The sequence below is a fragment of the Mytilus edulis genome, chromosome 5 (genome assembly GCF_963676685.1).
Source record: "Mytilus edulis chromosome 5, xbMytEdul2.2, whole genome shotgun sequence".
Classification (NCBI taxonomy): Eukaryota; Metazoa; Mollusca; class Bivalvia; order Mytilida; family Mytilidae; genus Mytilus; species Mytilus edulis.
This window is the reverse complement of record NC_092348.1, coordinates 62,711,230-62,738,828: the sequence shown is the minus strand read 5'-3', so window position 1 is coordinate 62,738,828 and position 27,599 is coordinate 62,711,230. Positions and strand designations below refer to the sequence as shown.

The following is a 27,599-nucleotide window of genomic DNA, read 5'->3' as shown; positions in this document are numbered from 1 at the left end:
TACTTTGCGGAACGGAACGGAACGGAAAAATAAATTAAAAAGTTTAAATCAGATTCAACTTGATCACTGTCTCTAATCAAGGACGACGTGAGGTCAGTCTAGATATCATAATGCATGACTTGCAAATGCGTTAATTTCATGATAATTTATCAGGACAATCCGACATATTCATCTACAGAATATTTCCCGATGTTATACATTATTACACATTTCACCTGTGAAGATGAGATTAAGTATACATTTGTGTTATTTGTATATGGAAAACCGTAAAACACAGAAATTTTAAAGTTTGTTTTGTTTTAAAGATTTTTCGAAATTTTGATAAATGCCCCCTTTGGATACCTTAAATGAAATTCCGTTCCGTTCCGTTCCGTTCCGTAAAGTACCAATAGCCAGACAAACAGGGACAGATTGTAACCCCTCGAAAAGACATTGTCAACCTTGGATACACCTCAGTAGACAATGTTTTCTTTAGGCAACAATCTGCTCTATCATCCTCTCAGCTATGTGTTATTTTTAAATTGATCTATGGGTTATTGGATCTGATAAATAAAGAAAACCACACACACTTATCATTTATCAATAAACCATGTAAATCAGGTCATGGTCAAATGAAACCTGCAAGATACAGAAGTACACCATCAGTCTTTCCATTCACCAAATATAATTGATATATTGCTTATAGTTTCTGAGGAATAAACCATAAAATAAACATTGGCCAATAACCCTGAATGAGGTGAAGGTCAGATGAAACATGCCAGTCAGATATCTACACCTTGCAATCATTCCATACACAAACTATAGCTGACCTATACCACTTAACTTCAACCCTGATCACTGATCCATGAAATGAGGTCAAGGTCAGGTGAATCCTACCTGACAGACATGTAGACATTGCAAAGACCAAAAATAAAATTATCCTTTTACACGATCATAATAATTATTTAGTATTTCACTTTACCAAAAACTGCATTTTTTTCCAAATCAGTCACTTAACTGTGACAATGAGGTCAAAGAAAATGAATATAAAACAAGCAGAAACTTTGAAACATAAGGTATCTACATAAACGGTTTTAAGCATTTATGACTTCTAGGTCTGAAACATTATGCTTTAAACACATACCTAAAACCCTTGTTTCTGCTGGGTTGTATAATCCCTATGTCTCGCATACTGCTACTTTCTTGGATGGCGGGACAAACAAAAGCAATGAAAAATTTGTTCAAGAGTTGAGGCATACATAATTGGTAAGTGGCAGGTTGAAATCAATTTCTGAGTACTAAATGGTCCTTTAATTTATAAGTACTAAATGCTACTACCGTATAGTTTGTGAGTACATTTTACTCAATGTCCTGTAATTTGTCATTGCCAAATGCTGCTATAATATGCGAGTGCTAAATGGTCCTTTTATTCATAAGCACTAAATGGTCCTCTAATTTTTTAGTATTAAATGCTCCAAGAGTATGTGATTAGTAAATGGTCCTACACATTGTGAGTATTGAACTGTAGTTTGTGAGTAATTCACTGTAGTTTGTGAGTAATTTACTGTAGTTAGTAATTCACTGTAGTTTGTGAGTAATAAACTGTAGTTAGTGAGTAATTCACTGTAATTTGTGAGTATTTAACTGTAGTTAGTGAGTAATTCACTGTAGTTTGTGAGTATTTAACTGTTGTTACCGAGTAATTCACTGTAGTTTGTGAGTATTTAACTGTAGTTAGTGAGTAATTCACTGTAGTTAGTGAGTATTTAACTGTAGTTGGTGAGTAATTCACTGTAGTTTGTGAGTAATCAACTGTAGTTAGTGAGTATTTAACTGTAGTTAGTGAGTAATTCACTGTAGTAAGTGAGTATTTAACTGTAGTTAGTGAGTATTTAACTGTAGTTAGTGAGTATTTAACTGTAGTTAGTGAGTAATTCACTGTAGTTTGTGAGTAATTCACTGTAGTTTGTGAGTAATCAACTGTTTCTAACCTGAAAAGGTCAAAAACAGAAAATACAGTTTTTGTAAGTGATCTCCATTTAGAGTTATCAAAGTTACAGCAATGTTATGTCTACATGTTTAAGTCATATAGAATTGTTAGTGGAAACAAGGAATGTGCCAAAGAGACAAAAATCTAACCAAAGAGCTGAAAACAGACCAAGGGTACAAATGGTTCTTCAATGCAGAAAGATAATTCTACACCAGCAGATGGGCTTCAGCTGGCCCCTAAACAATAATGTATATATGTTCAACACAATGGATACCACACTCAACTCAAAAACATATATATACATGTTTATATAAATCAACCAAAATTAAAAAGAACATACAAATTCAAATTTATAATTTTTTTTAAATTTTTATTTCAATAAATTGTAACCATGACCAAATACACATATGTCTTTACAATATTCATGTTATTTAAAGGCACATTGTGTACAACATAAAGCAATATGGCACTAAAAATATTTTTTCATATTTATCAATAGAAGTAAAATAAATGTAATTTAAAACCTTTTAGTGGTCAATTGCTTATCAAATGCATTTGCTTCATAGAACAACATCATTGAATATTATTCCTTTATCAAGCAGAGAACTTTTTTCATATCTATATGAATTTGTGCCTTTAAATTGTCCATTTTTGAAAAATCCCAATAATAAATGCACACAATAATTACTAAATTTATAGTATTGGAACCCCTTTTTAGTTGAAGGATCACTGCATTTGAATGGAGACATATGGTTGGAAACCCCTTTTAGTTGAAGAATCAATGCACTTGAATGGAGACATATGGTTGGAACCCCCTTTTAGTTGAAGGATCAATGCATTTGAAAGAAGACATGGTTGGAACCCCCTTTTAGTTGAAGGATCAATGCATTTGAATGGAAACATATAGTTGGAACCCCCTTTTAGTTGAAGGATCAATTCATTTGAATGGAGACATATGGTTGGAAACCCCTTTTAGTTGAAGGATCAATGCATTTGAATGGAGACATATGGTTGGAACCCCCTTTTAGTTGCAGGATCAATGCACTTGAATGGAGACATATGGTTGGAACCCCATTTCAGTTGAAGGATCAATGCATTTGAATGGAAACATATGATTGGAACCCCCTTTTAGTAGAAGGATCAATGCATTTGAATGAAGACATATGGTTGGAACCCCCTTTTAGTTGAAGGATCAATGCATTTGAATGGAGACATATGGTTGGAACCCTCTTTTAGTTGAAGGATCAATGCATTTGAATGGAGACATATGGTTGGAACCTCCCTTTTTCCTGAGTTGGGAACCCCCTTTTAAAATTGACTGAATCCACCCCTGTTTTACTTTAGGGGTCCCAAACCCTATAGGGCTATACTAAACTTACCCTAACTCAAAAGTTCAAAACTTAACCCTGAACTAATATGAATCCATAAAACCTAAACCTAACTTCTAAAAAACCCTAACATAACCATTATCATAAAGTAAAGGGACCCCAAAAGTAAAAGAAAGCCATCTACTTCACCTTGACTTATGGTAATATAAAAAAGAAGATGTGGAATGACTGCCAATAAGAACTATCTACAAAAGATCAAAATGACACAGACACCAACAACCATAGGTCACTGTACCACCTTCAACAATGAGCAAAGCCCATAACTTCATTGTAACATTTGTTTTTATATCTCTAAATAAATAATCATATCAACCTTTCTGTTTATGATGTTTTTTATGTTTAACTTTATGTTTTGATTTATGTCTCACTTTGTTTTTGGTATGATCTTTAACATTGTCAGAAGAATGCATTTTGTCTGTTTTCAATCTTTTAACTTTTTTATGCTTTGATTTCTTTCTTTTTCTGTGCATTTTTAGTTCATCATCAGAAGTTAAAGAATGGGAATGCTTTCTCTTCTTTTTCTTCTGATTCTTCTTTCCATTTTCCGTTTCAGAATCTGAAGATGTGCTTTCAATTAATTCTTTTAACTTTTGCACTCTGAAACATACATAAAAATGTGTTTATTCTGAATTTGTTACATTATAAGTACTATACATTAAAAGAATGTGAATATAATATTCAACTTTAAAATTAAGATCGGCAATTTTTGTCATATTTTTTGTGAGCATTTTCCCATATTTCATATATGTCTTGAAAGGTATTCTATAATCAATTAGTTATTGATTGAATTACACAACAATAAAATAATTTCATGTTTGTTAAACAAGATGTAATGATTTTGATGTTTTTTTTATCTGATACTCAAATTAGAAGTATATTTGAAAGAATAAATTTGGTCTTTTAATACCAACTTAAAATGGTTTCATTTTCTAAGTTGTTTGACTTGACCGACAAAACATTGAAAATTAATGATAGAGAAAAATATTCGTGTTGAGAGGACACCATGCCCAACTCACACTATCACTACTATGTTCAGTGAAAAGCAAAATCTGGGTAAATCATAATTTGGCATATATTTTAAAGACAGGAAATATGGCATACAAATAAATATGAATGCAGACGTATTTTTTAAGTGTGATTGTTGCCAAAATGCTGAAGCTGCAACCCCTTCAATCAAAGTTGACATTAGACAGCTTTAGATTTTAATTTTGTATTGGTACAAAAAATGTACTGCTTATATGTATTTGAGCATCTCCTCTTCCATAACTGGTAACATCACTCATATTCTAGGACTTGGTACAAGCATTTTTTATGAAGAAAATTGGTATTTTTATAGCTAGCTAAAGAAATAGTAAATTTCTATAGCTTTTATATACCTTTTTATAGCTATTAAAAGAGAGAATTAATTTTTTAACAAGAAAATGTAAAGATTAGGTATTACAACATATGGGAGGTAACTCTTCACAAAATTTACTTACCTGTCACCAAAAATGTATCATTAAAACCAGAATGCTCTTTTTAGTAGTAAGTGACATCCTTAATGTCATCAGTCAATAAAAGTTTATAAACATGTACAAGATTCGGAAAGATCCATGGTAAAATAAATGTTGAGTATAGTGAGGTGAAATTTGTTAGGACAATTTTAAGCAAAAAAAAAATTGCTTTCAATTGTTTATGATTTATTAATCTATGATTTTTAAGTTTGTGCACACAACAAAGCAAAATAATATTATCTAACCTTAAAGCATATATCATACAAAAAGAATTATAATAATTACACAATATTCATAAAAAAAGTTTGTACCTTTCTTCTTTTTCTTCCATTTGTTTTCTGTCTCTCTCTTCAAAATAGTGCTTCATAGGATCTTCAAAACTCTGAAATCAGTATCAAACATTTCTTGACATAAGAATTATCAGTACTGTAAATTTATTGTGTGAATATATTATTGCGATTTTATCATTTAAGTTTTTTGCGATATTGAGAAAAATCCTGTTTAATTCATATAAAAAATTTTGAAATGCGAATTAAATTACTATTGCAATTATTACCCTGTCACATTTTTCACAATAATAAAAACTTTGCAATAATTTCTTAATTTACAGTATTAAATGTAAGAAGCTGATCTGATCAGCTATGTACAGTACTAGATAAACTAGTCCCCCACAGATAATAATCTTATTGATATCAATAGTCTTACACTTAACACATTCTGAAAATTTATCTGATAACATTAACATGTAGCGTTAGAATTGTCTGTCCTATTCTTGTTGCAAGCATTTTGCAAATGAAAGGATCTGGTTTCCATTGTTTTGTCTTTTTGTTATATTATCAATTCAAATTCATCTATTTGTCATTACAATGTAGTATATTTATGGTCAGTATTGTGATATACAATGTATAACATCATTTTATAAAAGGTGTTTTATTAACAAACTTTCAAGTGCAGATCAAGAAGGTTAGAACAGGTGGGGGATCAACCTATTTGTTTTTCTTTTTTTAGAGAATTAAGAACAAAATGAAAATACTGGGCTCTTTCTTTAGATTGGACTTTCATGTTAATCTTTGTTTGAAATTGTTAGGATCCATCAATCTTTTACACTGTCTACAGAGATTTTTAACAGGGTACCAATGCTTAGAAATTTAACTTAAGGTGGTACCTAACACTTTCACTAAAATCAATTTGGCTCGTTTAATTTTCATTAAATTTTGACAAAGTATTCACTTTGACCCTTTGACAAAAATATAAAAATTTCAAAAAATTTGAACCAACCATTTTATTAGAAAGAAATACACTGGTTATATAGCAGTTTGACAAACACTAATTTTGATCATTGAGAAGCATAAAATTCTCTTAACAACGCAACTTAATTAAAACGTTCAGCTGATTTTACAGAGTTATCTTCCTGTAGTGTTAGGTACCACCTAAGTCCTTAAACTCACCCATTTCAGTCTTTGGTGAACTTGTGGAGGTTCTATCTGTTTTCCTTTTTCAGGGCATTTGTCTTTCTTGTGTCCATTCTTCTTACAATAAAAACCTAAAATTATATCTTCTTTTAAATAGAATAAAAATAATCACAGAATTAACAAGTATTGGAAACCTATAAACAGTGATAGTGCTTCTTAGAGTTCCCCTTGTGCAAAATTTAATTAAAATCAAATCCTTTAATTGCTCCTGTTCTGATATGTCACACATCAAGGTGTGCGACAATGTAGCTGAATGGGAGCAATTCAAGAATTTAGTTTTAATTAAAGTGCCATTTTATTCTTTCTTTTTTTTGGGGTTAATTGTGATATCTGAATCTGTAAATATTAATTTTCAAGATGATCTGTATTATACAAGAAACTCATCTCCAAAAAATCGTTCATGTGTCACTTATATAGGTTAGACTTATTTCCCCTTTCCATTTAAAATATTTTCACAATGTAACTGAAACGATCAAATAAGAAAAAAAAGGTAAATATGGATTTATTCTTACACTGAATTGAATCTTTATCCTTGTCTCTATCCATTTATGTCAACTCTTCTGATAAAATCATTTCATCCTGTGGTATATATCACTCTGCAATGGAAAATGTCCTTTCAGACAGACTGAAAAGCAATAAAAGAACAGTATTCCTGCATCCTCCATGTTGTATATATTATCTTCAAGTTCAATAACTCCAAAACTATTTTTATTCATATTTTATACTTGTTGATAAATATCTTATAACAGGGGCTTATACATAATGTATTATAGTCCTAGCTTAGTACAAGAAAAGTAGATTTGACATGAGATGGCAAACTATATAATTGTTCACATAATTTTTACTTCCCTATAACCAAACTCCTAGTAAAAAAGTTGGTTTGCAGAGCATTACTTGCAGAGGACTTGTGTTTTACAGAAAGCATAAATTTGTCATAATTACTGTAAAAAACCAATATGTGTACAGAGCAATAAATTATATGAACTGTAATGTGCATATGCAGAAGGTAGAGACAGGGGTGTCCTGCTTTTTCTTGTATAAAGGCAAATTGGTTTTTTAGATTTTAATCTGTGGACAATGGAATTTAGTATATATATATATATAAATACATATTTGTTAGACTTAGATGGATGTCTGTATCTTTTAATTGAATGTGAAATCACAATCTCAAATAAATAAAAGTTAACCAACTAGATCAATGTTGCTTTATTCCTTTCATATAAATAAATTACATGTGGATATAAGACAATGTAACAGAATCCAAATACAAAGATAACGTAAAGACATCTAGGGGCAATACTATACAGTGTCAAACAATACTGGAAATTCAGAAATTTAAAAATATTGCGTGCATTTATTATTGTGATTTCGTAATTTAAACTAAAATGCGATTTAATTTTTGCGATATTATAAATTATCCTGTTTAAATCATATAAAATATTCAAATATGCGAGTTTAAATTATTGCGATTATAACTCCGTGGAATTTTTTGCAATAATAAAAACATCGCAATAATTTCTGAATTTACAGTAGACAGAATATAGAAAAATAAAATCAAATATTGAAAGTATTATCATTTGGATTTTTTTAACATTAGAGTATTTAGGTTCAACGATCATTTGAGTTTGGAATAATATGTCTTTACGAAATCAGGAGTATGACAGTAATTATAAAAAAGAAGATGTGGTATGATTGCCAATGAGACAACTCTCCACAAGAGACCAAATTTTAAAGACACAGAAATTAACAACTATAGGTCACAGTAAGGCCTTCAACAATGAGTAATATTTTCTTTAAATAAAATTGTGAAATCATTGCAGCAAGTTGGTAAAAAGGACATTGATTAGAGAAGCCAAATATTAAACGTAGATTTGAGAATGACAAAAAGACATTAATAAGAGATCATACATGTCATATAGGCAGTTGATTTGTATTTTTCATTTATTATGAATTCATATTTGGACATTGAATTGAGGAATGAACAATTTGATCTGAGTCTTACATATATAATAGAAACTTTTATAATTCTTCATTCTGCAAATTATTTCAGTGAAAAGGTGTTAAATAATTGGATAATGATTGTGATGGATGGCTGCTTAACGTCCAGTGGCAAATTAATATGCATATTTGGAACTAGAACGAGATCATGTAAATGAAATACGGAAAGGGATTAATAAAGGTTGCAATAACTTGTTTCCCAATCCAATATAAATAAATATTTTTAAAAACTAAGAATATTAGTCTGCTTTGTACAAGATGGACACACTACACAATTTTATTAACATGTAGATTTGTAGTACACAAGGAAACAGTCCACAGGAAGATATGTCACCTAACCCGGACACACTATTCAGACTCTGAGCTGATCAATCTTGGCTGGAACTGTTAATGCTGTCTAAAAATTGGAAGTAAATAGGTACAGATGAAGAAGTACACTTCCAAGACATACCGATTATGAGGTTGTCTGCATGTTGATATTGTAAAATATCAGCTTCAAGTCACAATATACAGCTTTTTGTCAAACAGGCACAGGGAACGAGATCAAAATGCCTTCATATTGTGTCGAGCAGCTTATATTTTACAATATCAATATGCTAATAACCTGATAATCGATTTATTAGGCTGTATTTGGGTCTTTTGGAAGTGCTTTCTTAGCTACACCAGCAACCAGAAGATGATCTGATAAGTTCGGGTCAAACTTATCAACGTTGGTTCAAGCATTATGACGTCACTGATATGTCCGGGTCAACATATTGGACGTCACAAAGCCGTAATATGCAATTTTATTAAGAACTGAGCAGAGTGATATAGACAGTGGGACGACCGATAACATACCAATATACTACATGTACTAGTATAATTTTTGTTACAATATTGTTTCAGATAAGGGTGAAGGTTGGAACCTATTAAAATGTTTAAAACCACAGCATACATGTATGTTTGCATCTGTCCTTAGTTTGGGATATGATTTTATTCAAGTAAAATGCCGTTATATAGTCCCATGTTGTTAAAATTGCAATTAAAATGATATGCACGCACAAAATGCAGCTTGTGTCAGCATAATCCTGTTATACATCATTTGACACAGTTCATGAACTTAAATACTGGGGTTGTTTATAAAAAGTGCGAAATTTCATTTGAGAGTCTGAGAACTGGGAAAGAGTGGTTTGATATGCCAATTAGGGTATGCATAGATAAGTCAATTAGGATATAATACCCCAATTGGGATATACATGTAGTACCACAATTAGAGTTATTCCCAACCTGTTTAATATAAATTAGACCGTTCTTTTTCACGTGTGAATGGTTTACACTAGTCATTTTTGGGGACCTTAACAGCTTGCTTTCTGGTGTGAGCCAAGGCTCCATGTTGCAGACCGTACAATTCAATAATCACTAAAGTCAGTAAAGAGATCTTATTCCTGTAAAAATTTTGTATTTTCTTTTCATAGTTTGTTCAACTTATCATCATGCATGTCATGTTTGTGATTCTGAACTTGAGAGCATTTTTCTAATTTTCATTTCATGTGTGATAATTTACAAACTAGGAATGATACACAAAGTCTATGATACATTTAAAATACCTAATTTTAAATCTACCCCAAGCTTCTCTAACACAGTAAAATCGGATACTAGTCCGTCTCCGTTTCGAGTTTTAGTATACATTTGCTAAAAGAAAGAACAATTTTGTATAAAAATAAAGAAATCACAAAAAGTTTGCACACATTAGATTGACTATTGATTTACAAAATTTAAAAAAAAAATCTTCGTTCTAAATTAAAATTTCTGTATAATATTCTAGCCATTTTAATTAGGTTCATAATAGTTAAAAGAATGACCTGTACGGGATCAAACTCCAGTTACTATAAAATACAAAGCGAAAGTACAAACTGAAAGTAGAATTTCTCAGCAGCCCTCATGAATGGGAGTTATGATATGAACCAGAGACATATTCCCAATAAAAACTAATCAACAACAAACTAAAAACCATATCTCATATTGCTATCAGTGTGTTTTCTTAAAGCAGGTAAATTTAAGCAGTTAAGGAGGCTCGAGGGTATAAAAATTTCAGAAAAAAAATAAACATTTGTTTTTCATTACAAATTTTATTTATTACCATTTGTAGTTGTTACTTTATCATATGGTACAAAAAAAAAATTAAAAAAATTAATTCGTGTTGGCCCCAGATGACTTTTAAAATGTAAACATCATCTAAAAAGTTCCAAATTATCTCCCTTTGGTGGAAAAATGCCATTTTTTGGCTTTAAAATTGAAATATCTCTTTTAACTCATCGGTGACCTATATTTTTTAATATGATTTCTATATATGCTTTACTTAAACTAAATTATTGTAAAATTTGAGCAATTTCTGTAATGAATTTCTTTTTTTATTTCGATATTACCTTTATTTCTCTTATTAGTTCAACAGGAAAAAAACACTTTTACAAAGATGTATGCTTCTTTCGAAGGCAGATTGTGAGTGCAAATGAACGGTGACCCCATTTTTTTATTTTATTTTTCTCTTAACTATAAGATAAAGTTCATTTATAGTAAAATATTGAGAAATCCTATATAAATGATTTAGACCCGCGAACCCCCTTAATTGAATTAAATCTATTTTTTGCATTTAGAATTTTATCCAATTTGCTCACTTATATAGCTGACAGATGTATTGACTTTTGTTTGTTTAGACCATGCAGTTTTAACACATTTTACACTGGTGAATACCATAGAACACCTAAATTATAGATGAGAGACACACTTTTATAGCCTTAAAATTGCATAATTTTTTTATAAGGTTCATCATAACAAATGGACAAATATGGGTGTATTTTCTCTTTAAACTTATATGTGTACAGACTTGAAATTTTTAATTCATTCCATATTTATTTGGTATTATAATGTTTTGTGCTGTTCATAACACTTTCCATACAATGTATTTTGTATAGATAGTGTTGTGCACGGCACAGTACATTCTATTGAAAATGTACTATCTTCTTTGTAATAGAAAGTGTTGTGCACAGCACAGAACATTAAAGTATAGAATAAACATGGAATTTATTAAAAAAAATACAACAAATAAAGAAATTATGTAAATTCCATAATTGATATTTGATAATAATTCCAAGTTCAAATAATAGCCTGTTATTTGACATTTCTGGGCCTTTTATAGCTGACTATCCTTTATAGGTTTTGCTCATTGTTGAAGACTAAAATCTTTAAAAAAAATCCTTTGATATTAATTTTTCATAACTTTTTAAAGAAAAAAGATGCCAATGTTAAATGTATGAAAAAAATCTAGAAATCATTTCCAGCCAAATTTTTAATTGTCTATATCTTCAGGATCAACAATTACTTAACATTATACCAGATTTTTTGTCTATTAAAAATAAAGGATATTTGATTTAAGAATACTTGTTTCTGGTCACAATCAATATATTCTTGTTCTTGTCTTGTAAATAGAAATGGTAATAGCAATTGGCTTTGAAGGAAGTGCCAATAAGATTGGAATTGGTATAATACAAGATGGAAAAGTGTTATCAAATCCAAGACGTACCTATATAACTCCACCAGGCCAAGGTATGTAAAAACTTAAAATTTGATATTCATGGTTTTGAAATAAGTACTTGCCAATAAACTATTTCATATTACAGACTTTTGACTCTGAGGTTTATATTTTATTGACAGGTTACTTAATCTGTCATTTTGTCTGTTGTAGAAAATCCTGGTATTCAGTCAAGTAAGAGCAACTTCAATAAGTAAAATCAAGCTTCAAATCAGTAAATTTACTGTTTCTTGTTGTCTATAAATGACAAAATCATGTGAAAACAGCAAAATTTCTCTTTAAATTGCACAGATTATATGTTTGATTTTTCTTCTTTTTCATGATTTCTTATCACCATGATCACAGAGAAGGGACCTGTGGAAATTTAATCTTGAGTCAAAAGTCCAGTTATATGAAAAAAGTCTATTAATAGCAAAATATGAGCAATTTGTATTTGGATATAAAGAAGATATGTTATAAGTGAAAATGAGACAACTCTCCATCCAAGTCACAACTTGTAAAAGTATAGGTCAAAGTAAATTTTCATGATATTGGAAGTTAGGTACAGTTTGGTGTTTTCGTCATATACTTTTTGAATTGCCAATATACCTGATATTAATTATTCTATGAGAACCTGCATCCATATATAAAAGTCTTTGAATTACAATGTATTACATTTATAATAAAAGAAGTTTAAAACAGAAAAACTGAAATATTAAATTAAGATCCTTTTAGTACTACATGTAGTATAAAACTGTCCTTTTGGGATTACAGGTTTTTTGCCCAGAGACACAGCTAACCATCATCGAGCTAATGTTCTAGTTGTATTAAAGGAAGCACTTGATGAGGCTAAAATAGATCCAAAACACATTGATGTGGTGTGTTATACAAAAGGTCAGTCTGAGATTATTTTTTTATTAACTAACATATCATGATTTTGCCAATTTATTTTTCGGTTTGACCTAATTGTTTTTTCCATAACTTGATATTCTGGGTCATTGTCATATATAAAGATAATTGTTGTTCGTCAAATAAAATTGAAATTTTAATTGTGTATTTTGCATTTTGCATTTTATTGTTTTTTACAGGTCCAGGAATGGGTGCCCCATTAGTATCTGTTGCCATAGTAGCGAGGACAGTAGCACAGTTATGGCAGAAGCCAATCATAGGAGTAAATCACTGTATTGGACGTATCCTTAACTGCATATAGACTTCAACTTCATGATCACTATTTATCATATAAATACAAAATTACATACCAATGAATCAAAGGAGATGTGGGAAATACTTCAATGAGACAGCAACAAAAAAATATAAAACTAGATGTGTCAAAGCGACACGAATGGCCCCGTCTCCAAAAGTTAAAAAATCTGCAATTTAAATAACACATGTGGACACAAACATGATGGTAGTCTCACATATAAAAAAATCAGCTCAAAATCTGGAGGCATATAGGAAAATGTCTGTATAACTGTCATTTTCAATAACTTTCAAAGTTGTAAACCCTTAATTTTGGCAAAAATTAGCAGAGCAGAACGAAACTTAAATTTGATCTGTAGCTCATCATGGTTAGCTCACATACCAAAAATCAGCCCAATATCTGAATGCATTTAAAAAAAAGGTCTGTATAACTGATTTTAAAAAATTTATCAAAGTCCAAAGCCCGAAATTACAGCAAAAATTAGCCCAGCGGAACGAAACTTAAACTTGATTTGTTACTAAAAATCAGCCCAATATCTGAAAGCGTTTAGAAAAAAAGTCTATATAACTGTGATTTTCAACAATTTATCGAAGTCCAAAGCCTGTAATTTTGGCAAAAATTAGCTGAGCAGAACAAAACTTATATTGATCTGTAACTCATCTTGGTTAACTCACATGTCAAAAATCATCCCAATATATTTTTTGTCATAAGAAATTACAAAAAGAGTAGGTTGGAAGCTATGTATAGATTATCGGGTTTTCTACACATTGATATCAGAATTACGAGCAGTGAGCCACAATGAGAACCTTTTTGTTGAGTCATTACAATATCTATAAGAAATAAAATCCTGATTATCTGTTTATCTGTCTATAACTTGTCTTTTCCCTCTTCCTCAGACTGTTTTACACTGGATTAAAGCAAGCTTGATAATATCTCCTCACACATTGTGATATTGCTTATAACTTCTCCACAGACATTGTGACATCACTGATGTTGTCTGCGTTTGTCTCAAATCCATGATATGAGAATTATATAGTAACTAAGCATGGTGATATAGGTGTAGGGAAGGACAATAAATGACTTTATAATGTTTTAACCTTTATTGTAAACCAGATATAGAGATGGGTAGATTAATAACAGGTGCAGAAAACCCTACTGTTTTATATGTTAGTGGTGGAAATACACAGGTAATGTTATTCGTTTAATTAGTGTTGCTTGCTCTGAGTGTTATAACTAAGTATTTAGCAAACATTTTATTGAATGAAATTAGCAAAAATTTGATAGAAAAAAATGTATCATTAAATCTGAAAATAGATAAATTGGTCAGAAAATGAAATATTCAAAATAAATGTAAACCCCTTGTTTCTTTAAAAGGTAGTTGTTTACTGAAAACAAATCAAATGGTAAAAATTGTGATGTACCTTGAATTTGTTATAAGTCATTAGTGTTTATCCAATTTGTTTACATTTTTATGCCCCACCTATGATAGTAGAGTGGCATTATGTTTTCTGGTCTGTGCGTCCGTTCGTCTGTCTGTGCGTTCGTCCGTCCTTCCGTGCGTTTGTTTGTCTGTCCTGCTTCAGGTTAAAGTTTTTGGTCAAGGTAGTTTTTGATGAAGTTGAAGTCCAATCAACTTGAAACTTAGTACACATGATCTGAACATGTTCCCTATGGTATAATCTTTCTGATTTTAATGCCAAATTAGATTTTTTTTCCAATTTCACGGTCCATTGAATATGTTAAATGATAGTGCAAGTGGGGCATCCATGTACTTTGGACACATTCTTGTTCAGTCTGTATTTAATTCCAAATACAATTTTATTAGCAAATGTGTAAATTAATGCATAGTCTTGGTAAAAAGTGGTTATAAAATATTGAAGAAAAGTTGACACATTGAAAGCAAGTATCTTTAATTTCTCTTACTGTCTCTTGAATCTATATTTATATTTAGGTGATAGCCTATTTACAAAAAAGATACAGAATATTTGGAGAGACTATAGATATTGCTGTTGGAAATTGTTTAGATAGATTTGCCAGAGTACTGAAGGTAAAATTTAGATTTGATTGACTTTATTGGATAAATTCAATGTTAAATATCTGACACAATATCAAGTATAAGCATCAGTACAAATAAAGAGCATAAAAAAAAACAACAACACAGGATTACAGTGTATAAGATACAAATGTATAAGATATTTTATTAACCAATCATGGTGCCCAAAATTTGAGCTTTACAATAATAAAAATTACAACATAAAGCACAGTGAATTATTAGAATGATTAAATAAAATTAAGAATGGAAATGAGGAATGTGTCAAAGCAACAACAACCTGACCATAGAGCAGACAACAGCCAAAGGCCACCAATGGGTTTTCAATGCAGCGAGAAACTCCTGCACCTGGAGGCGTCCTTCAGCTGACGCTAAACAAATATGTATACTAGTTCAGTGATAATGAACGTCATACTAAACTCTAAATTATACACAAGAAACTAAAATTAAAAAAAATTACAAGACTAACAAAGGCCAGAGGCTCCTGACTTGGGAAAGGTGCAAAATTGTGGGGTCAAACATGTATTTTGAGATATCAACCCTCCCCTATACCTCTAGCCAATATAGAAAAAACAAACCTACAACAATACGCATAGTAAAACTCAGTTCAAGAGAAGTCTGAGTCCGATGTCAGAATATGAAACAAAAGAAAATAAACAAAATGACAATAATACATAAATAACAACAGACTACTAGCAGTTACTGACAAGCCAGCTCCAGATCTCAATTAAACTGATTGAAAGTCTTCATCATATGAATATCAGGTACAATCCCTCATGTTAGGGGTTTAGTATGATACCATCATGAAATATATGAGAAGAACATAACCGGTATCATGCCAACAACTGGTTTTAGAATAACTGTGTTTAATTCCAATGCAAAGACACTATAAGTGAATCAATATTAAAGCCAAAATATGCAATCTTTAATGACCTGACAACAGTATCGTAACTATATCCCTATATATATAACTATATAAAGTACATTTAAACTAAAATCTATACATATTTAAACAAAGTAATGTCAAATTATTAAGTCAAATTGGCAGCTACTATGACCTGCAGAAATTATGTTTCTTAATCAATGGGAGACAACTCTTGATCGATAAATATTAAAAAAAAATCTATTTTTCTATTGTATAGAACTCACATTGATATTTTTTAGAACTAACTTTCGTTCTATATAAAGGGAGTGCAGTAATTTAGATAAGTTTGAAGTAACAAACAATTCTTCAGATGGAACAGTCTAAACACAATTCATTTAATTAGATATCTGTGAACAAAATATGACACTTGGTTAACCTATTAACCCATATGCTGGCCTATGGAATTAAGATGTCTTTAGATTATGTTAATGTTTTACAGCTTTCCAATGATCCTAGTCCTGGTTACAACATTGAACAATTGGCTAAAAAGTGAGTATTATTTAATTCAATTCAAATAAAAAGATGGAGTATCTTCAATTGTTTTAAATTTTACTATCCCTTTTAAACTATTTAAGATAGAAAGTGCTAAGTAAATTCTATTTAATATTAGGGCTAAAAATATGTCATAGATTTTACATTTATAAATGACTGTTCTTTTATGTTAGCTAAAGCCTTATTTTTGTGAATAATTTTGGTACACTGAATAATATCTTTAGTGTTGCCTTGAACCAAATTAATTGTAAACAAGGTCTAAAATTACTGACAGAATGTACATCCCATCATGTTTAAGGCATTATAGCTTTCTGAAAAAAAAAGAGATAGCTAATTAATGCCATAGGAAGAAAGTGAAATGAAGGTTATATACCCTTTGATATTTACATAAAAAAGTATTTTTCAGAGGAAAGAAATATTTAGAACTTCCCTACACTGTAAAAGGAATGGATGTGTCATTTTCTGGACTATTGTCATTTATAGAGGTAATTATGAAATGCAAATACTTGTAGCAAAACATTTAAAGATATTTATTGAGAATTTATTATTTATCATTTGACATTTAGAGAAAACAAATTTTACTACCATATGAATTTTGGTACCGTAATATCCTGCGATTCAAAAGCAAACTTTAATTCATTAGAAACAACTAACCACCTAAAATCCATATGACCAGAATGGCTATTTTGAATTATTTTCAATATAATTTTTGTGTATAAAAAACATCATCATTACATTGTTGACAATATGAAAAAAGAAGGATACATGACTACATTTAATTCTTACTTCTAGGAAAAGGCACCACAAGTTCTAAAGACAGGTGAATATACACCAGAAGATTTATGTTTTTCTCTACAAGAAACAGTTTTCTCTATGTTAATTGAAATTACAGGTAAGAATTGTAATTCTTCTAATTCTGGTGTGTTTTTACAAAATTTAATTGTACAGAAGCATCTCAAATATTTGTGCAGGGAATAAAAGTATTTATAGAACTAAAATTCAACTATAATGTATTAAAATTTGCCAAAAACATTCTGTTTTGTTATTTAAGAAAGAAATATTGCATTTAATTTCATGCATGTAGTGTTTTCCTAATACAACAAAAATTGACCTCAATAAGAATAAAAAAGTGAGATCCATGAAAAAATGAACAAAAGATTAAGGTGGTACCAACACCTGGACTAAAATTTATTTGGCTCGTTTAATTTTCATATAAAAATAAAAAAAAAAATTGAACCAACCAATTTATCAGAAAAAATACACTGGTTATATAGCAGTTTGACAAACTCTTATTTTGATCAATGAGAAGCTTGATATTCCCTTAACTACACAACGTAATTAAAACATTTAGCTGATTTTACAGAGTCATCTCCCTGTAGTGTTAGTTACCACCTTAAATAATTTTTTTTTTTAATAAAAAGATTGAGCAGGTAAATAATGTAGTTATCAGTCATAAATAATAGATTTTTTTAGAAAAATGTAAAAGACAAAAATAAGTTGCCATTTAAAAGCAGTTTATGAAAAAAGAAAGACAACAAATGACAAAAGCAAAAGAAATGCATAAAATGGTCCTCAGTATATTACACAGAAATAAAAGATTAAGAAACACTGAACACAATATAGAACAGGTGGTGTACTTTGGTTCTCCAAACACTGAACACAATATAGAACAGGGTTGTACTTTGGTTCTCCAAACACTCAACACAATGTAGAACAGGGGGTGTACTTTGGTTCTCCAAACCCTGAACACAATATAGAACAGGGGTGTACTTTGGTTCTCCAAACACTGAACACAATATAGAACAGGGGGTGTACTTTGGTTCTTCAAACACTGAACACAATATAGAACAGGGGTGTACTTTGGTTCTCCAAACACTGAACACAATATAGAACAGGGGGTGTACTTTGGTTCTCCAAACCCTGAACACAATATAGAACAGGGGTGTACTTTGGTTCTCCAAACACTGAACACAATATAGAACAGGGGTGTACTTTGGTTCTCCAAACACTGAACACAATATAGAACAGGGGGTGTACTTTGGTTCTCCAAACCCTGAACACAATATAGAACAGGGGTGTACTTTGGTTCTCCAAACACTGAACACAATATAGAACAGGGGGTGTACTTTGGTTCTCCAAACACTGAACACAATATAGAACAGGGGGTGTACTTTGGTTCTCCAAACCCTGAACACAATATAGAACAGGGGTGTACTTTGGTTCTCCAAACACTGAACACAATATAGAACAGGGGGTGTACTTTGGTTCTCCAAACACTTAACACAATATAGAACAGGGATGTACTTTGGTTCTCCAAACACTGAACACAATATAGAACAGGGGTGTACTTTGGTTCTCCAAACACTGAACACAATATAGAACAGGGGTGTACTTTGGTTCTCCAAACACTGAACACAATATAGAACAGGGGTGTACTTTGGTTCTCCAAACCCTGAACACAATATAGAACAGGGGTGTACTTTGGTTCTCCAAACACTGAACACAATATAGAACAGGGGTGTACTTTGGTTCTCCAAACACTGAACACAATATAGAACAGGGGTGTACTTTGGTTCTCCAAACACTGAACACAATATAGAACAGGGGTGTACTTTGGTTCTCCAAACACTGAACATGATGTTTTTGTTTCAAACTCAGTGATATATGAATTATCTTCAACATGTTTTTAGTTTTCTTATTTGCTAGTAGATGAAAAATAAAGTTTGTATGCAGAAGCTGTAATTTTCAGTTGATAAAATAACTATGAATGTGGTTACCAAACATCTTGTCCTGTGTTGTTTTTGCCTGTTTATAATCTTACAACTGAATGCATACTTTGTTACAGAACGAGCTATGGCACATTGTGGATCTCAGGAAGTTCTGATTGTAGGTGGTGTGGGGTGTAAGTATTTATAAGATATATATTATGAGATTTGTTGTTAAGGAATCTGCAGGACTATGGGTAATTTCATTGTCAGTACACAAAAAAACAACAACAAAAAAACCTCATAGGTTTCACTTACATTGTTTGGACTTATATAACCAATCATAATGTTTTAGTAAAACATTTGTAAATATTACTCAGAATTAACTTATTAGATTCTGGATAGTCAAATTGAACCTGAAATTCATGTGGATATTGTTCAACAACACTTGTTTGTCTTCATTGTTAATCAGATCATATGAGTAATTTCTTATTACTACCTTTTTTTATTAGTTAACAGGCAATTCTAATCCTTTGTCAGTCTGGTTTCCGTAAACGTTTTGTAAAAAATAATCATCTCAAATTGCTATATTTGATCAATTATTTAGCATAAAACGCAATTCTAATTGCCCCAGAGGGTATCACCAGCCCAGTAGTCAACATTTTGGTGTTGACATGAATATCAATAATGTGGTCATTTTTATAAATTTCGTGTTTACAAAACTTTGATTTTTTCAAAAACTAAGGATTTTCTTATCCCAGGCATAGATTACCTTAGCCGTATTTGGCACAACATTTTGGAATTTTGGATCCTCAATGCTCTTCAACTTTGTACTTGTTTGGCTTTATTAATATTTTGATATGATCGTCACTGATGAGTCTTATGTAGACAAAACGCGCGTCTGGCGTATTTAATTATAATCCTGGTACCTTTGATAACTATTTTCTAAAAGCTTTGGAGTATCATATTAATTTTAGAAACTCATATGAATTTTGTTCCATGTTGCTTCTTCTATATATTTCTGTATTGTTCATCATTTTATTACCTTGTTTTTTTATAAAAATAAATCAAGAAACAAAACTAACATTAAAGGCAAAACAAAGCAAGAATTTGTCATTACGTTGAAAGGAATTTCTACTTCTAGGCAATAAAAGACTACAAGAAATGATGGAAATAATGGCCAAAGAAAGAGGGGCAAAATTATTTGCTACAGATGAAAGGTAAATTTTATTTACTGTGTTTCCATTTATTTTTTAGGGTACAAATTTTTCTGGATTGACTAAAAAATAGTTTTTTGATTTTGTGGTTTTGCAAAAATCTGCATACAAGCCTTTGATGTGATTAGATAAGTGACACCTCATTCAACATTTGAATTCATGTTTTAGCTTTACCTCAAAATATTAGAAAAGAAAGTTGGTGTATGGAATGATTGTAAGTTGAAGATGTTGGTATGGCATGTTTCATCTGACCTTGACCTTATGTTAATGGTTCATTGTTCAATGTTAACTTTTGTGATAAGATTTTTTTCCAGAAGTTACATTTTTTTATTAAAAAGTTTTTAAATCTTAACACCTTCCAAAAATCAGTAGATGGTTGAACAAAAGTATATCTTTAATTTTGAACCTCATTTATCACTAAAATTCATTATTTGGTTGAATGGTAATTTGGAACTTTTGCAAATGTTTTAAGAAAGTCATTCAACAAAGAAGCTCCCACCCCTAGAAAAAAGAATAAGAAGAAATAAGAAAACTATTTCAAACAACTGATTTTTTTTTTTATAAAAATCTGCCCCAAAACCATTCAAATTCTTTATTATATACTAGTAGATATAAGAATATGTGGTATGAGTGCCAGATTTACAATGATTTGAAATTTTTATTTCTAGATTTTGTATAGACAATGGTGCAATGATAGCCCAGGCTGGATGGGAGATGTTCAAATCAGGCCAGATAACACCTTTTGAAGAAACATTTTGCACACAGAGGTTTGTTTGGTTTTTTTAAAGATACCTTTTCCCAATTTCTAATATTAGAGTAATCTGAAAGTCTTTCATACTTATTCTGTAATTATTTGTTAAATAAGATACTTTATATTTTACGATTTTATAGAATTTTCACCGAGATATTAATTATGAAACAGTAAGTAAATCTAACACATCTTAGAGGTTCTGCATTTGTTGGAATAGTTGTTTTATACTATAAACAAAAGGTCACCCCAGCTATCTATATAATTTCTGTGTCATTTGGGCCCGAATGCATAAAACATCTTAACTTAAGTTTTCCTTAAACTTAGATTTCATTAAGAACTCCCTTAGTTAAGTAAAGTTCTTAAGTAGTATGCATAAACTTAAGTCTTCACACTTAACTAAGGAATACTTAAATCAGAACATCTCTCTAATTACTGTATGATATATTAGCTCATCACATGTACTCAGCCGTGAGAAAGTTTGTTGTGATTATTTATATTGATTGATCAATACATATTTTTATTTTAAAGACCTAAAGTTAAATTAAACAATTCAATAGTATGTAACATAGTACAATGTTGTCACAGATTAAAAATTGGTGCATAAGACAAAAGGTAGAAATTTTGATGGATGAGCGTAGTAAGAATAAAATATTTGTAAAACAAAACATCCCCCTTCTTAATCTTTAATTCATCTTTCATGGATCTATTCTATTTTTCTGGAAACAACAATATTTTTTAAACTCTAACAAAACATAATAAAGGTTTCTTTCAATGACGTAGTACCAGTGTAGGATTGTAAGCATGTGCTACATGTAACAAATAATTTTATAAAACACTTTTTTCAATAAGAATTTTACTAATCTTTCAGCTTTTTATATGCTGCCGTCCTTCCCTTCCAGATAATTTGCTTACATTTTCTTTTTGGGGTTTCACACATCTATTTCGATTTGAAATAAACATTTTCATCACTTCCCTTTTACCACCCAAAAAAGGGGGTTTGAGACTAGGAACAATTTTCCACAAATCCATATAAAAATTCAGGCCATTTTAAAGGTCCTACAATCTTTACTGTAACACTTAATTACGGTAAGGTAAACATCTTAACGTATTTAGTATTTTTTTCGTAACAGCAATATATCACTGAATATATAAGGAAATATGAAAAATGATTTAAAAGATTTAGATATCATGGATACATTTAAATTTAAACTTCGAAATCCATGGGGGTATAGCAGTGGGGATGGGGGGAAAAGAGGGGGGAGGGGGTTCAGTGACTGTCATTAGAGGGAACCCGCTCCAGTGATGCCTGACACAATTAACCAAATTGTTTCAACAAACGGTGAGGTTGAAAAGCCACCTCTGGGTAGGTCTTAAAACATTTCGATTTAGTTACTATAAGTAAAACAAATTAAAGGTAAATTTTCGATACATCTTTAGAATTTAACTAAATTAAAAATTCAAATGATATCCCCCCTTTTTTACACACACACACAGAAAACAGGTATTTACATACTCGATGTTCCTCATCTCTTCCTTCCTTCTGTTTAAACTAAGGGTTACAATTGATACCACTTGTTGTATTTTAACATTTAACGTTCAAAGTAATTTGTGTAAACATGCACGTACAAAGTAAACAAAAGAAAAATAGTAGCATGAATTACATGCTTGCGTGTAAAAACTGAGTACTTTTCGGTATACACGATTATGAGATTGGGAAATAAGGGTAGAATGAAGTAACATTATATAACTAACCACTGATCTCTCTTGATTAGTTGATTATACGTAATTTGCAGAAAATTACAACGATCGTTAATATTTAGCAATAAACAAACGAAGTATTAGCATTTTATAACTGATAAAATTATTAAACAATTAAATTGTAGATAATCTATTAATGTTCTTAAAAAAAAACGCATACTATCGACTGATTTTTAACTATTTATGAAAATTTAAGATAGCTCTGTAGTACCTTAGACTTAAGTGTAATATAAGGAGTTTTCTTAGTATAAGGAGATTTATGCATACCACTTAAGTTTTGTGGGCGTGACTTAAAACAACTAGGATTTTACTTAGGAAATACTTAAATTAAGAATTTTTATGCATACCACTTAGATAAATTGGGTGGAGTTTCCTTAACTTAAGTGTTTCTAAGGAAAATCTTAACTAAAGTAGCTTTATGTATACGGGCCTTGGTCTTTTGTGAAGAGTCGTCTCATTGGAAATCATACCACATCTTTTTTTTTATATTTTCAATGATAAACTTCATAAAATGTATAAACTCTTAAAAAATCATATATTTAGCAGGAAAAGAGGTCTATTCAGATATTTAGCATGACATCATCTAAAAAGTAAAATATGAAAAATACTGAACTGTAAGAAAATTAAAAGCTGAAAGTCAAAAATCAAATATATAATGAAAGGATACAATTTGTTATATTTCTGGCATGAAGTCACTTTAAAATTACATAAGAAAAAGACAATTTTAAATTTTGGGATGTACAAAATTTTGGGACTACAATATAAATCAAGGCAATAGTAGTATACCATTGTTCCAAATTCATAAATCGATAAACAAATCCGGGTTACAAGATAAACATCATGTATAATCACACATTCGTCTATTTATAGATTTATTATATATTTTTATTTACAGATATAGAACTGATGAAGTAGAGGTGACCTGGAGAAGTTGACAGAATCTCACATTGAACTTGTCTAATCTTGTGATAAATATTTGTAGTACATTTTATAGTTTTTACCTCATAAGGCCTGATTACTACACCCCTTAATATTTGGCCATATAAAGAAAAGAATGCCAGGCATCCTGGACCAATCTCTGCCGGTATCAGTAGGCTGATCATTGAGCTTGAATCCAAGCCTTATTGATTCTTTTCACATCATTGTGTGCCTGACATTTGTTGATGTAATTGAGAGTTTGAAAAGGTTGATTTCATATCCCATATCTAAACTTACTGGGTTGTTTTGCTTTGGAAATGCACCTATCACTCCTTTACAAGCAATGCTCATTTCATTCTTCTAGAAGCAGACTTTAATAATCTGTATAGATAGGTGCTGTATACAAATTGGCCATCACACCAAAGCTGTCCAATCATGTGCATCATAGCTTGAAAGTGTGAGAATTATAGATTATCGGTGATCATCTCTTTTAGCATTCTATGCTCCATCATGACCGCCTGTTTTTAGTTGACAATGCCGTAGTGGCAGGAGAGACTCTATCAACCTTTACAGCTGATATCGTAATGGTAGCAAGTTAAAGGTTTGGTTGGATTGCTTGCTTTGTTTGTTTTATTGTTTGCTCAAGTATTTTAATTAAGATTGACATCTGCAAATAATAGAAGTAGGCAGAGGTCAACCTCTATACATTATATTTAAATTTGATTTGACATTATCAAATAATCAAATTTACCTATATACAGGCTTAACTCCGCCTACTTGTATTGTTTGCAGATATTAATATTAATGACCATGCTTGAGCAAACAATAGTACAAACAAAGCAAGCAAACCAAACCTTTCACTTGCTAGTATTAGAATAACAGCTGTAACAGATAGCCTGGCAATTCTCATGCACTTTAGAAAAAGCACAGTTACGTTATGAACCTAGAATACCTATAACATATATGCATGTACATTAATCAACCATGCAATATACTAATGTCCTTGAACAAATCATGTTATAATTAATCATATGTTGCATTCATTTATGTAATAATAATTAAAAATAGGACACAGCTGCATTAAAATATAAAACAAACACACTTAGATACACCAAATACATATACTGAATTTAATCCAGATCAAGGAAATTATTCGTAGGTGTAAATCAACTTGCAGACATCCTATAAGTTCAGGAATTTCACATCCCATCTTTTGATGGTAGTATTCTCTATAAGATACAAACATGTCTTCATTCATCTAAAAAAACTAACTAACTTTTCAACAAACTTATTCAGAAGGTCTGTAGTTGCTTGCTGTTGCCAGGTTAAGACGACATATTTTGAATTAATAATGATGCACTCACAGTTTCTTTGCATATTCATTCTACAACCAGTTCTTGGCTAACAAAACCTTTAAATAGACTTATTAAGAATGGTTATAGTTACGATACTGTTGTCAGGTCATTAAAGATTGCATATTTTGGCTTTAATATTGATTCACCTATAGGGTCTTTGCATCGGAACTAAACACATTTATTTAAAAAACAGTTATTGATATGACACGTTTTGACACGTGTTGTGTTTTATTCTCATATGTTATGATGGTATGATACTAAACCCCTAACGGGAGGGATTGTGCCTGATATTCATATGATGAAGACAATCTTTCAATCAGTGTAATTGAAGTCTAGAGCTGGCATGTCAGTTAACAGCTAGTAGTCTGTTGTTATTTATGTATTATTGTCATTTTGGTTTTTTTCTTTTGTTACATCTTCTGACATCAGACTCGGACTTCTCTTGAACTGAATTTTAATGTGCGTATTGTTATGCTTTTACTTTTCTACATTGTCTAGAGGTATAGGGGGTTGGGGGGGGGGGGGGGGGGGTGAGATCTCATAAACATGTTTAACCCCGCCGCATTTTTGCGCCTGTTCCAAGTCAGGAGCCTCTGGCCTTTGTTATTATTGTACTATTTTTAACTTTATTTTCTTGTGTGTAATGTAGAGTTTAGTATGGCGTTCATTATCACCGAACAGGTATATATATTTATTTAGGGGCCAGCTGAAGAACGCATCCGGGTGTGGGAATTTCTCGCTGCATTGAAGACCTATTGGTGACCTTCTGCTGTTGTCTGTAATATGGTCGGGTTGTTGTCTCTTTTGCACATTCCCCATTTACATTCTCAATTTTATGATACGGGTTACGTTCTATCGCATATTCAATGATACTAAACTACTAACGGGGAGGATGGGGTTGATTGTGATTGATCTTCATATGATAAAGACATGACATTTTAATCAGTTTGCATAATGTCTTAGAGTTTGCATTTTAGTAACTGCAAGTAGTCCGTTGTTAAGTTATGTTATTATTTTTATTGTGCTTTGTTATCTGTTACTCATTTTAACATCGGACTAGTCTCAGATTTTTTCACTATATACCTTTATATAACACTAGGTACTTAACTCGCGATTTAGAAAAATGTCAGGCGGTGACGAAATTCCGTTATATGCCGATTTCGCGACTGTCAACCCCACTTAAACTGTTTATTTCGTAAATCTAAATTGATTTATCTCGGTAGACAAAATAATTACGATTGACATACTTGGGTAGGAATTCTACGGATGATTCCGACAACAAATGTAGTCGTGTTATATACCATTGTGAAAATAAATCAATTTAGATTTACGAAATAACCAGTTTTAGTGGGGTTGACAACCGAGAAATCGGCATATAACGGAATTGCGTCACCGCCTGACATTTTTCTAAATCGCGAGGTAAGTACCTAGTGTTATATAAAGGTATATAGGAAAAAAAGTCTGAGACGAGTGCCTGTGCCTACTACACAATCATCACTTCATGTGTTGGTTCACTTATACTATTTTCATTTGCTAGTCAGAAATACAGTATCATAATAGGTCATACCCCAGTAGAAAAAATATAGGGTTCTTACAATATACCTCATATATATGGATTTATTAACACTAACAGTTTAACCACCTACTGTTTGTTCGTTAGATAAATGATGAATAATGAACTGGCATTATGCACTCCCTCTTTGATGTTTTTCGTCATAGTGCTCACAGAAAAAAAACTGGTTAATTTTGCTTGTTTTTAATAAGACGACGATTAGTAGGTTGTTGTAGCATGTCGTACGATAACTCAAGGTTAACTGACTTTCGGCTCGTTGATGCTCCTCCACAAACAGTTGTTTTTATGCATAAGAGCGAAGTATGAAATTCAGCACAACATAAAGATTTACAAAATAAATCGCCCTTCAATTTCGACAATTTCCAGTTTTATGGGATTTTGAAATGCTGTACAATAACTCAGCGTTGATGTGATACTTGTTTGTAAATATTTTTGAATATTAGTATATTGGTAGCCATACTGATTCAAAGTAAGCTACAATAGCTATATGTTATAAACGGATTTCTTTAATGACACTTTTTAAATAGTTCTATTCAATGAAAGGAACACTGGCTACGAGATTTGAAAAAAATAAATGAATATGCTTTTGTTAGCTTCAACAATTAATAAAAAGTGAAATCAGGAAAAAATAGTTCACTTTTAACAGAGAATTTGTTTCAATTTTGTTCAAATATGCAAAACAACATTGGTGATGAATTACTCACTTGCAAGCGAATGATTCGACCTCATTGAATCCTTATTTATGTGACCTTTAACGTAACCCTTAACCCATTTAAATAGTGTTTGT

General features: G+C 31.0%; 2 protein-coding genes across 2 annotated transcripts; one reads left to right on the top strand and one right to left on the bottom strand.

The window, feature by feature from the left end:
• Window positions 1-2,318: 2,318 nt before the first annotated feature.
• LOC139524158 (retinitis pigmentosa 9 protein-like) lies at window positions 2,319-6,972 on the bottom strand. Its single transcript, XM_071318769.1, has 4 exons — window positions 6,835-6,972; window positions 6,299-6,393; window positions 5,162-5,232; window positions 2,319-3,954 (listed from the first exon to the last, which is right to left on the bottom strand). Exons 1-4 carry the CDS (start codon window positions 6,866-6,868, stop codon window positions 3,666-3,668), a joined length of 489 nt encoding a protein of 162 aa, XP_071174870.1. The 5' UTR covers window positions 6,869-6,972; the 3' UTR covers window positions 2,319-3,665.
• A 3,212-nt stretch (window positions 6,973-10,184) lies between these two features.
• Window positions 10,185-23,952, top strand: LOC139524157 (probable tRNA N6-adenosine threonylcarbamoyltransferase). The gene is made up of 13 exons (XM_071318768.1): window positions 10,185-10,349; window positions 11,786-11,902; window positions 12,642-12,761; window positions 12,956-13,057; window positions 14,182-14,255; window positions 15,020-15,115; window positions 16,483-16,532; window positions 16,942-17,020; window positions 17,328-17,427; window positions 19,381-19,437; window positions 20,385-20,460; window positions 21,126-21,224; window positions 23,862-23,952. The coding sequence occupies exons 2-13, from the start codon at window positions 11,788-11,790 to the stop codon at window positions 23,899-23,901; spliced, it is 1,008 nt and encodes a 335-aa protein (XP_071174869.1). The 5' UTR covers window positions 10,185-10,349; window positions 11,786-11,787; the 3' UTR covers window positions 23,902-23,952.
• Window positions 23,953-27,599: the final 3,647 nt, after the last annotated feature.